Source organism: Scatophagus argus, chromosome 3 (genome assembly GCF_020382885.2).
Source record: "Scatophagus argus isolate fScaArg1 chromosome 3, fScaArg1.pri, whole genome shotgun sequence".
NCBI classification, from domain to species: Eukaryota; Metazoa; Chordata; class Actinopteri; family Scatophagidae; genus Scatophagus; species Scatophagus argus.
Genome location: NC_058495.1, coordinates 23,821,591 through 23,834,803, shown reverse-complemented (window position 1 = coordinate 23,834,803; position 13,213 = coordinate 23,821,591). Strand labels below are relative to the sequence as shown.

The window sequence follows — 13,213 nt, the reverse complement described above, 5'->3', positions numbered from 1 at the left end:
TCTTTTGTGCTCATTGGACCACAGATTTACAGTGTTTCTTGACTTTCAGAAGTATCATATAAAAATTTAACTCATGACTTTAAGTGAATTTATTGTAAGAGTTGGCACAGGATCTGCTGTACTGTAAACGTCTACAACTGTGTGATCTTCATTTTATTAAATGTCACCATTTGTGGATTTAGCCCAGACAGGATCTTACATCACGTATGACCACAGCCTGGAGATCTGCTGTTCCGCCACCTTTCACAGCGGAGGACTGAACTGTCAGATTATGAGACAAGTGACGTTTCCGTCACAGGGACATCAAAAGGAACATATTAATTTTGATCCGTATTTGGAAACTATTTGGAAGCAAATCTTTTAAATCTCTCACAGTACGTCAGTTCATATACACGATCATTTCAAAAGGAACTTTGGGATGCAAGTTTTTCTGACGTCCTTTCAGCCTGATAAGTCTCAGAGTTCAGTATTGCAGTAATGTGACAAAATGCTAATTAAAAGTTAACAAAGTCTTAGTTTAATGATGATTAAACTGAAACCCAAAAAACTGGGCGCCAATAAAGATTTGCTCATATCTTTTTTTTTCTATTGAGTGCTCTTATTAATGATTCAGCACATAAAACAAAACAGGCGAACAAATGACTTTGACTTTTTTTTTTTTTACTTTTTTAAACATATTAGTAGGAGAAATAAGCACTAAATATAATTTGTAGTTATGCCACGGCTTCATGGCCATAGTAATCCAAAACGCTTTCAGGCTTGTGAGTTTTCCTGCAGGTGATGGAAGGATTTATCACTTTAAATAAGCCGAGTGCTTAAAGGAACTGCTGATAAACCTTGGCCCCCAACACCTCAAAAGTCCACACCTGCAAGCAAAAGAACAGAAATCACAGACGGTAGACTCCACTGCAGACTTGTGTCACTTTAAAAACCATCTGACGACACCAAAAACACCATTCAGCTTCTTTTAACCCTCCTCACATCCTCGCCTTTCAGCACAAGATGCACACCTTATGTAACCCGACTGTAACGCCACAGAGCCGAGGTCCGACTCTGCATCCATCCAGTCAATCATTTCATGTGCCGGAACTCCGTGTGAAGTAAAACATCTCTCATCGAGTTAGGGCTTTAATATTTCTGGCATATTGAACCAATTAAATGAAACACCATGCGACGAGCTTATGTAATCTAGATGTTATAACAGGGGCCTGTCACGACGGAGGAGATTCACTTCTCACGCTGATTTTACACAGAAGGAGTCATCTCGCTCAAAACTCTAATCCAATTCTTCCAGCTCTTTTCTCAGGACTTGAAAGACAATCCATCTGTTCCTCCTGGCCGGCGTTCAATCACGCCGCCGCCTTCTGTTGTGTGGGCCGGAGGTGAGTTAAATGTTTCTACCACTTCAGTGACAGCCGGGGGAGTCTGGGACATGGTGGCATCTCGCTGCTATAAAGATCACGGCTGGAGTCCTAATTCATCACCCCAGGCATCATCATGTGGCATTACAATATGCTAATGTAGCGACGCCGTGCCCTCGCTGTCACCTCGTTCTCTCTCTTTCATCTTTCTCCCTCTTCCCCTCCACCTCCCGCTCGTCTCCCCCCCCTCGGGAGCCAGGCTAACCCCCTTCTGTGACTCGCACCTCTCTGACAATATGTGTCGGGGGCTGAAAGTGATGTCGCAGCCGATGTTGGAATCAGGTGAGCGTCGCGTGCGGGTGTCTGGCTGCAACGGACGAACATGTAATTAGCCTGTGTTGTCAGCGCTACAACCGCATCCCGTTTAATAATCACAGGTTCCCCCCTCAAGTGGAAAATCACTGCCTCGCATGCCTTCACATGAGATAAAAATAGAAACATTTTTGCAACAGGTTTGGCTTTGTGGTGGAAAATTGTGCAGTTTTCAGAGAGATAAGGTACAATACATATTCTGATGCCAGCAAGATTTGATTCTACAGTCTTCATCATTTTGGCATCAGGAGTTAATTTAGTTTTAAAAGAGTTTCATGCTGTGATGTGAAAACGTTGTTCACTGATAAATCCCCGAGTGGATGTGTTGTTCTTACCCCGTGTGACGGGTACGTTAGCCAGCCCCAGTCCCCCGTGATCGTCGTCGTGTCCAGTAGATTCACTGCAGAGAAACAACAGAGCAGGTAAGTGATGAACTTTAAATGATTGCTTTTCCCATCCTCCTTCATCTAAATTGTCCTTCATCACCATCTTCTGTGCGCACTGGCACCCGCACACACACACACACACACACGCATACACCTGTCTGACAGGTGTGACTGATGAGGCGGGATGGTCGTCACGGCAACTCTGAGCCGGGTGCCACAGCGTGTGGTGTCACCTTGACCTGGTTCACCCTGGTTCAGCCTGGGACCTCAGTGGTCCAGGCTCAAAATAGAACAGGAAACAAAAGGTTTACTGTTAAGTGTGCAGCATCTCAGCAGCAAGTGGCTGGAAGACACCGAAACATCCAATAAACTGCTGAATTTAAATGGAGATCACCTGCTGATCGGATTGAAACTCAGCACTGACTTACATTTCAACACATTTAAAGTCGGCTACTGCAAAACAAAGTACACAACAACAACAGTGAGTGGTGTATGCTGTCTATAAACACAACAATGGGTAAATAAGACCTGAGACAAGAGCACTGCCAAATAATGACAAACCACTGAAGCCATGTTGCTACCTTTATTCCAAATACTGAGACTTTGCTGTAACAAGTTTGTTCCTTTTTTCATTCAATTGAGGGATTGTTCTGTTGTTCTGTTCGGTCGCATGAACTCATATCCCTCAATAACCAGGCCCGATTTCAGGAAACAGACGATGCTGCTGAGTTTTTCAAATGAATTTTTTTGTCACTTTGAGCGCTACAAGCAAGTAATATCAAGTTCAGTTATTCAGTTATGTCTCGGAAAAGGCAGACAAGCCGAGATCTCCAAAACTCACATCAAAACAATCTAGATGGATAAACAGCCTCAGAAAAACCTGTGGAAAAAATCAGTATTTGTGATCAGGGGATGAACCGTCCCTTTAAGTTGAGACATGTTCAACTCATATAACAGTCTCTTCAACTCTATTTACACGGCCCAGAGCTAATTCGCGTCTGTTCGCGCCCACTCACATCTTTCTGTTACGAAATTTTGCTGCATTTAAAATTCACCCCACCTTCCGTCTGAACGCACCTTCACATCTGAGTGGCAGGATGTAGGGATGAAGAGGGATGACAGCTGAGGAGAAAGTGGATGAAAACCTTAGTGAACCGCTAATTCTACCCACTGGCAGTGTCCATATCTTCTGCTCTAGCAGGTGTACGTGTGTGTGTGTGTGTGTGTCTCCTCTTCAACACTTCCAGCTAATATGATCGCTGCCCCAGGGCTGCTTGTCAGGCAACCAAGTGCAGTTCCTCACATTAGAATGAGTTTAACAAAACACTTCACACTTGTTAGCTTTCCATCTCCCAGCCTTCATCTTTCTGTCTGACACTTGATCTGTTCCTGTCTCGTCTGCGCCTCAAAGCTGCAATATGCAACGTTTCTGCCTCGAAGCAGGAGGTGAACTGCAAGGCCTGGCCTCCCACACCTCAGCTGGCCGACTTTGTGTTTGTGTACTCTTTACTCACACTGAGTTTTCAGATTCATACATGATGAGATTGTAAAGCATCACTCTGTGGTCGCTTGGAAAACGTTGCAAACTTAAATTCAGGAAGTTTGACATGAAATAGTCTCAGTTTTGTGCTGTTTCATATTTTTTTTAGTCCACATGACAAAGAAGAAATTAAGATAATTGTGTTTTTATTTTTAGTAGCTGATAGAATTACCCTATATAGACAAAGGTGTTGGGACACACCTCTTTATTATTGAGTTCAGGTGTGGTATGGGGCTGCTTCTTAGGGTTTGGACTCGGCCCCTGACTTCCAGTGAAGGGAAATCTTAATGCTTCAGCACACCAAGACATTTTGGACAATGCTATGCTTCCAACTTTGTGGCAACAGTTTGTTGAAGGCCCTTTTCTATTCCAGCATGACTGTGCCCCAGTGCACAAAGCAAAGCTCCATAAAGACATGTTGAGTTTGGTGTGGGAGAACTTGACTGGCCCACACAGAGTCCTGACCTCAACCCCATCCAACACCTTTGGGATGAACTGGAACGGAGATTGTGAGCCAGGCCTTTTGGTCCAACATCAGTGTGTGACCTCACAAATGCTCTACTGCATGAATGGGTGAACATTCCCACAGAAACACTTCAGAAAGAAGACAGCACCACCTATACCTTCAAAAAATAAAAACAATAACAAATCACTTCAAAAAAACAAGAACCACCCACACAGTTTGAGTTACAAGCAGCTTCTCCAGTGATGAGTACTTACACAGGTGTTTTCACTTCTACCTGGTTAGACCTCCTCTCTGGACCGAATGAGCACACTGTACCTGACCGACACTGACTTTGTGGTTAACTTTGCACTCGTTAACAAACATCTACATGAGTCTTTTAAAGCTGATTTAATACTAGTGCCAATGTAATACATTACACACTACAAGTCACAGTTTGGTGACTTTACAAACTCCCAGCACGGGTCCTCCCATCTTCAGCCTTAAAAAGGACATAATTAGCCAGAAAAATTGAAAACACCTGCGTGGGCACAAATGGTGTCCAAAACAGAGGATGCAGATTGCTTTATTGAGACTACGCCTGGTGTTCTTCTTCTTGTTCTTCTTTGGTGGCATCAGACAGCAAGAGTCAACGATTCTAAAAATAATGAACTTCACCAGCGACAGCTCTTGTGACGTGTCAGTAAACTGCACACAGGATGCTCCTTTTTACCAACCTGTACAAACACACACCAAAGACATGGAGACAAACAGTGCTGGATGCTTTGGAGAAAGTTTTGTGTTTTGCAGTGAAGCGTCAATTTGTCACTTCCTGTGGGTCAAGGAGTGTCTACACCCACAACTCAGAGAGGCAAGTAGGATGAGTGTAAAGCACCATAATGGGGATAGAGGACTCTTGTCTGCCGCTGCTCCACTTCATGATTTAGGCAAATAAGACAGGAATATATTTTATTTTCATAAATATCTCGCCAAGTGGACCCTCATCATCCTCTAATTTCTCTGTGCACAGACTGTTGCTTCCCACACAAGCACAAACACACAAACACTCGTATGTTGCAATTAGCTGGTGTGTCACTCCTCCTAATTTGAGCACTGGGCCGCTGAGGAGGGCAGTGGGTCAGAACACACAGACAGATGGCAGTGCCACCATCCCTCCATCCATCCCTCCCCCATCTACCAGCCTTCTCTCTGCCTCTCCCTCCCTCAGGGCGCCGACATCCCGTCGTCTCGTATTGATGATGCTAAGGCCCCTCGCACTCTAGCCAAGGTCACAAATGGATGCCGCCAATTACACTCCTCCGAGTGCTCTTCATCGGCCCACCAAAGTGACATAATGAAAGCAGCGTACTGGAGCAAGTGGATTTAATAATTCTTCAACGCACCAAGGGAATTTTGCTCTGCTATACTGTTATTATTAAAGGACAAATATATCCCCTCCCTGAATCTGAAAAACACGAGGCGGTGCATTAGTGCCACAGCAGACAATGCAAAGATTCACGAGCCAGTCCCACCGGTATTCATTTAATTTCCACTCAAATGAGAAATCCCTGTGTCTTTGAAGGTGGTGGGAGTCATTTATCTAATTTGCTCTAGCTTTCTGAATTATGACTTGTACACAAGCGATAGGGTTTAGTGGCATGTCTGGTGCTTTGCTTTAAAGTGACAGGAGCCGTGTGAAGAAAACAGAGGACGGGCAGTAATTAGCACTTTGTTTTTTCCTCTCATCTTGTGTGCAGGAAAACAGAAGTGAAGCCCCAATTCCCTGCACCCGCATGGACAGGCGTTTGTTTACGCCGCTGACTTTTTCAACCTAATTTTCAAGTTCTGTCACAAATGAAGTCACACAAGACAGATGGATCGAGACAAGTCTTGTCTTTGCGGGTACTGGCTGACCTTCATGGCACCTGGATGAGAACCAGCTCTAGCGTCAGAGGGTCCAACGGAAAGATTCTGCAGCAGTGAAGAGGTTAAAGCCTTTCGTTTGTTTTTGGAGGCGGGTGGAGAGTCCAAGTGGTTGTCCTCGAGGACCAAGGGCTTGAAATTGAGTTTGTTCCTGTTACAAAGCACTCTGTTCATAACAGAAACACAAACCACCAATAGAAGCCCTCCACACACACATGCGCGTCCCCACATGACCACCACATCCACCAATTTCTCTCTCGCCCTCTCTACCCCGTCCTCCTCCGCATCTTGGCGAGCGCCAAATGAAAAAGCTGTCCGCTGACTTGAGAGCTTGTTTTTCCTCGCTCAGAGACACACCACATATTTCCCAGGGCAGTGGTCAACTTTCCTCCTCCATTACTTTTCCCTCCTCTCACCGCGATTCAATCTGGCCAGTAGGTTAGCGGGTGTGTGGACGCCTGCGGCCTGACATTCATGTTGCGGCTTGTATCAAATCAGCCAGGCCCGCCGCTGCTGTTGAAATGCAGCGATGCACACACAAACACACACACACACACACACACACACACACACACAACCTGTGCCTATCAGTGGTCATAACAGTCCGAAAAAGGGAGTGCATGTGTCTGAAGTCAACATGGAAGAATTATGGGCTGTCTTGGGGGAAGTGGAGTTTGCCCGCAGCGCCTGAGGTGAGTCCATACACCTGACACAAAATATACCCATAAAAATACACACACACACACACACACACAAGGGGGAACCATACAAGGAGGAAATGGCAGAACAGAAGGGATTCTCAAAACCTCATTTCCACCCCAGAAGACATGGCCATACATTTCAAAGGAAAAAGTGCAGCCATTTTTCTACACCAAGTGTCTAAACACACACAATAACACACACACACACACACACAGTAAACATACATATATACACACAGATGACAACATACAACGGCAATCAAAAATGTGCAATGCACTGTTTTGTTTTGTTTTTTTGAGAAAAGGAAGACCGACAAACACACATTCTGCACATATACACTCTGATGAACATGTAAGAACACACAACACATACAGGTTATGCACACACACACACACACACTGACGGCACAACTCTTTGGCCAGACAGGAACCATGACAGCTGTGTAATTATCTCATCAACACCTCCCTTCTCTAACAAGCTTCTCCTTGTCTTTGCTCCCTTCTTGCCGCCTGTAAAGCTCCTCATCAGCGCCGCGTCCAGAGGAGACGATAAAAGCCTTCACAGAGACAAGAGGAGCTCCACTACAACACCAAACACACTCTCTCTCCCACTCACACACACACACGCACACACACGCTCAGCCATCTTCTGTCCTGTCTAGTTTTGTTTTTGCATTTGCTTCACAGTCCTAACACCAATCCTCCACTCTCCAATTACGAGAGCAAGTCCACATAAATTACTACCTCTCAAAAAAAAGAGAAAGAAACACCCTAAGCCTTTGTTCATTCAAGGCGGCATCAAACCAATACAAAATGACTTGAAAAGCGGTTTTCATCACCTCCCCGCCCACCCAACCCCCCTCCTCACATATGCATGTTTATTTTTCAGGGTTTTTTTTTTTCCAACACTGATGCTGATGATGAGTGGTGATATGTTTAGGGGAGTGTGTGAGCTAAATTAGACATGTGACATGGAAGGTGGAACAGAATTACAGTTGGGATGTTCAATGACTCTTTTGACTTGAAAATTTTTAATTTTGTGCGTGTGAGCGAACAGAAGAGGAGGGAGCACAGAGGCAGTGGATCATGTTACTGCTGCACACAAGGACACTCAAGTACACGAGCATTTTCAGTTTTAAAACCATGAAATAATAAAGGGTGGAGCCAAAGATCTGAAAGCACAGATGTAATTGATTTTGTGGGAATTTAGTCAAAACCCACGTTGGACAAGCTAAAAGTCGATGACGATTCCAGATGAAAAGTCGGTGGATACCAAAGTCATCAGGATTTCATTATCTGAGGTCCAGTTGTCCGTATAAATAATGACAATCCAAATGTTTAGGATAAAAAATAGCAGAATCAGTCTGAAAACCTCCAAGGTTGTTACCTCCTGACATTTTATGTAACTTTTTTTTTTAATCATTAAACACAAACTGATATTTTAGAATTGATAGTTGTAGTTATACCAAGTTTCCCCAGAGACTCTAAGGCTTTATGTTTGACAAGATGCATCACTAAAAACTGTTTCCAAACCGACTTGTGGAAGGTTTAATCAGCCAGTAATCTCTTTCATTTTTCATAGTAGGGAACACAACGCGTTGTGTGGCTTTCTGGGTGACAAATGGGCTGTAAACACACCACAACACGCAGGAGCACAACTCTAAGCTGGGATCAAACCCACAACATAACGTATTTGTGTTGCTGTTACTGCTTTCTCACAATCTGACAAAAGTCATTATGCCAGCTGCTCTCTGGTTATTTGCCCTCCACTTCTTATTTACTTCTAGTACTTCTTGTTCAGTACTTCTTTGTGTAACATCTAAAACCAACAGCTACTGTGTGATACGTATCTTTTGCCGAGTTGTGCACTTTAACTCTCTCCAGTGTTTCCAGGAGCATGACTAAAAATAACGTGAATAAAACTTAAAAACAAACAAAAGTTTCTATGACCATTTTGATCAGCAATAGTGGTTGTTGAACAAGAAAAGAGTTTGTATGTTGCCTTTAAGGGCTAACTAAGGGCAGCTGGAAGAAAGTGTTCCTAGAGTTAGAGGTGGCAAAAATGACCTAAAACATGCAGCCTCATTAGATGTCATTGCTGAACTTAAAACAGAATTAAAATTCACGAGATCCAGTGAAACCTCAGTAAAGTAACACAACCAGTGCATTAAGTGTTGCTCCACCCCTTAAGTGTAAAGTTAGCTTGACTGTTGCTCTCCTCTGTCACAAATCACTACAGCTGCTTGGACGCATTTGTTTACAAAAGTCCACCTCTGTTCATCGCTAATCTCAGTACAACAACGAGACCATCGAGTCAAACTTCAGTCAAACTTCAAACAACCTTCTGCTGCTTGTCGTATGGAGGGAACAATCAGTAGGCCCAACGTTAGACAACAGACAAAAGATGGCGAGCAAAACGATTTATCAGCAACACCATGACCATCACAACAACACGTGGAGCCCGTCGTACTGACCGGTCTGTGCCCTTCCTGTGAGTTAAAATGTCAAGCCGAACGTCTAATCTTTGCAGTGGCTGTTGACACTCCTTGTTTCTTTTATTTCTTGAAGTATCCTCTTCAAGCAGTGGCCCATTTTCCCCACTGGGATCATTAAAACTTCATCTCGTTACCTCTACACCTACACTAACCTTCTTCCCTCCTCCTCCTCGTCTCATCTTTCCCCAAACTCTCCCTAAAGTTTTCCTCCCCAGAGGCTCTCTTCTCTTTTCTCGCGCCTCACTTGCGGTGTAAGCATTTTGTCCTTGGTGCAGAGACAGCAGTAGAGACAGACGGCGGGAGAAGACTGCTGGGAGACTTATTATGACACTCAACGCTCTGACAAAAAAAACACTTTGTTTTCAACTTTTCATCTTCTTCTGAACTCTCATCTGTTTGTGTGGTGAGTGCAAGCCCAAAAGTGGTAAACAAAGCTAACAACTGCAAAAAACAGTAACCAGCCTGAAGCACGCGCGCACACGGACACACGCACACACACACACAAAATTCGAATGAATGAATGAATGATCTCATGTTTATGTTGTGACCCTTTGGAGGGTCCCCACCCCAGTCTTGGGAATCACTGGTCCAAAGCATCCTACATGCACCTACATTACAACAAGTTCCACCTCCACCAACAGTAAACTGCTTTTTATGTATCAATGCATCAGTACTACAAATCTAATGCTGTCATACATAAGCACATATCGGTCACACTGGACCTACTCCTGCAGGACCAACAATTTTACTTTTCGGTGTTTTAAGTACAGTTTACTCCTAAAACTTTTATGTTTAAACACGAAATGGGAAATATATTGGCACAATGCTGAGATAATGGGAACATGACTGAACATGCTGAACCACAGATGTTCATTGTTAGGCAAAGGTGAAAATGTTCTTATTCACCAGTGGCGAAAAACACGCATCTGCTAATGAAACACATCACTCTGACTGACCTGGCAAAGTCTGAAAATGAGCAAAAAAATGCACCAGTTGCTGCTTTGTCAAAACATGATGCCTGGTGCAGCGTTTCTTTTGGATAATTTGAGAAAAAAACACGTGCCTAATACATCAAGTGTAACATGAAAATGTAAATATAAGAACACAGACAGCCTCAAGGAGTCTACAGGCAGGTGAGGCTGGCCTGGTCCAGGTCCACCCATAGGTCCATTCCCCACCATACCCAGCTCTGAGTGTAACCTCTTCATAACTTAACCATCAGGTGCAGATAGGTGGAGCTGGCCCACCCATGTGGCTCACACACCCTCCCCAGGACCAGCCCAGGGTAGTCAGCTGGGATAGCCTCCTGCCCCGTGGTGACCCTGATGGATAAGCGCTATAGAAAATAGATGGATGGATGGATCTAATTTGAACACATGAAATGTGGATGTTTAGCTCTGACTTTGTTGCACATGTTTGTTGCGCTTGCAAAATATTTGTGGATGTGCGTGCACCACTTACTGACAGCTAAACAGGCCTAAAATGGTACTTAGATTGCAACATGCTGTTTCTGTAACCTTCAAGTATTTTTACACTGGAGACACGACAGCACACATCATCATCGCTGCCATAGCAGCTAAAATTGTTATGGAAATGAAACATGAACGTGTTCACCGCACAACTTTTTCCATAATATCAGCACAAAATGCACTAGAGACAGCGCTTTTTCTCAGCCCCCCAACCCCCCCCAAAAATAAAAAAAAACCAAAACAAACCAATAAAACTTAGCATAACAAACTGTAAACACGCCCCACTTTACCTCTTTCCAAAATTACAAGATTAGGTCAGAGGAGAGGGTAGTGGAGTGGTGATGAAATGATTCAGTTTATATTGGCCAATGCACCCTGGAACAATCCCTCATATCTTATTTTAGCAGGTGCTCTAAGGCTCCAGCATGAGACCCTGGCTTTGTATATGCCTTCAAGGCATCGTGTTTGCTGCATGATGGAGGGTGGAGGAAGCTCAGGGCCAGAGAGGCTCATCCTTTCCCAGGGGAGAAGACTGAATAGCAGGCTATACTGCTGCCCAGGCCTGCCAGCTTCCCCAGGGAAGACATCCAGAGAGGTATAGACGTAGTGCAGGAGAAGCACGCAGAGCTATTTATAGAGCAGGTAAAGAGGAGAGGTGAGGAAAGAACGAGAGGGAGAAGCGAGAAAGAAGAGGAGAAGGGGGGTTGAAAACAAGAAGAGGAGAAACAGAAGAGCAGATGACAGAGTGTGATTTCTGTAGCCGATAGCGTCCACAGAGATCTGGGTTGACGCTGTCTGCAACACCTGCTGAACAGAACGGAGCTCCTGACTTTCAGCGTGGCCTGCTGGTGCAGAAGCTAACAAAGTATGCCTCAACTTATTGATTTATGGTAGGGAGAGTTCATGGGGAGGTCAGCGGCGCTCAGCTGAAAGAGAGCGGGACAGAGCAGAGAGAATATCTGAGTTGAGACAGTGATATTTTATCAGTACAGACTTGACTTGCGGCCCAGAGATCTTTGTGATGTTTCCACACAAGCCCAGTTCTGGCTCTGCCTTCCTCTTTAATAAATAAAATCACTTTTATTCTTTATTTATTTTCTCACTTTCTGGCTGTTCTGCCCCCCTTGCTGTCAGCTCGCTTCAGCCCTCGTGTAGCATGTTATGTCTCTATTTCACACTCATGCCCTTTAATCATTTTCATCATTTCAGCGAGCTGACATTTTACATAAAGAGCTCTTATCATCCTTGGCTTATGCTTAATGATGAATGCTGATAATTACTGTCAGTCAGTGCGTCCAGCGTGCCATGGTCACATCACTATGTCTGCTCTGAAGTGTGGGTACTTAAAGAGAGATGAGAGTCTACAATATCCATCGCTGGGTAACATAGCAAAGTAGGGCAAAATGGTGCGACATACGATGTGGTCACGACTTCATTTTAGGAAAAAATGCTAGTAACATTTAATGCGAGAGGTGAGCTAGTTCTGCCAAATAACGCAGCGGTTCCTAACTCTGCACGCAGACTGACGTGTGACCGAGACTCCAAGAAAGAAATTAAGAAATAAATGCAATTATATGACTTTCCAGCTTTACAGAGGCTGTTTTAGTCGGTTTCCTCAGAAAAAAAAACATGACCTGGTGCAGTCTCTCTTTCCTGTCATGTGAACTAGTGGCTTCATCATCATCCACCCCTGATGGAGGCAGCCTGACAGTGCTGTAAAACTTCTAAGCATCACCGTATCACTTTGTGTGTGTGTGTGCCTGTGTGTGTGTGTGCCTGTGTGCGTGTGTGCAGCCCAGTCAGAGTAAAGTCCTGATGCTGTCCGCCTGAATGAGCGCCGTCACGCAGCCACCAGCTGTCCACGCAGAGACACCGCAACATGACGCAGTGACTGTCGGTGTTATTAGCAACCACTACAGTACAGCAGCGTGAGGATAAAAACACCAGCAACGACAGATGAGTGTGACTCGGTGACTCGGTATATAAGCGTGAATTTAAACACCACGTGATGACATCTCGACAGAGCGACGCGTCAGAGTGTGGAAAGTTGAAGAACAGAGCAAACTGGAGCTTTTTCTCCTCCGTCATCACAACAGAGCAAACTCCCTCGGCCTCGCAGGGATACACAAGCTTTGTTGCTAATCTAGTTTGAGTGTGAGTGGATGAATGAATTTAGTTTTGTGCATTTTAAAAGGGCCAAAGACAGAAGCCGGCAGAGAACAGAGAGGGGACTAAATGAGTGTTTGGACTCCCTGCTCTGGCTCTGTTTGTGGGTTAGACGCCACTGAATCGTCCCATTAAACATCAGTGGGAGGGCTGCTGTTGTGAGGTTTTAGTCTCATCCCGAATTGCAGTTTGGATGATAATTGTTTATTCTATATTACTGGCTTTTTTTCATTTGTGAGTAATTGTCTGGCAGGATCAATCATTATATTCTTTATCTTCCTTCAAGTTTGCTGTCTGTATTTTACAGGTTTTCACATATGTATGACTGCATGATTAGTCATGTTATCCATTCATTAAA

The 13,213-nt window shown here is 44.3% G+C and overlaps 1 protein-coding gene across 5 annotated transcripts in view; it reads right to left on the bottom strand.

The window, feature by feature from the left end:
* The window catches only part of epha8 (eph receptor A8), an 81,121-nt gene that overhangs the window by 58,863 nt on the left and 9,045 nt on the right, over positions 1–13,213 (bottom strand). For 4 of the 5 annotated variants that reach the window (XM_046384870.1, XM_046384871.1, XM_046384872.1 and 1 more), the window contains exon 2: positions 2,069–2,133. In XM_046384870.1, coding sequence (XP_046240826.1) covers positions 2,069–2,133 — 65 coding nt within the window. Of the gene's footprint in view, positions 1–2,068; positions 2,134–4,379; positions 4,549–13,213 lie in introns of those variants that run through there. The other variant, XM_046384875.1, reaches the window with a different exon arrangement.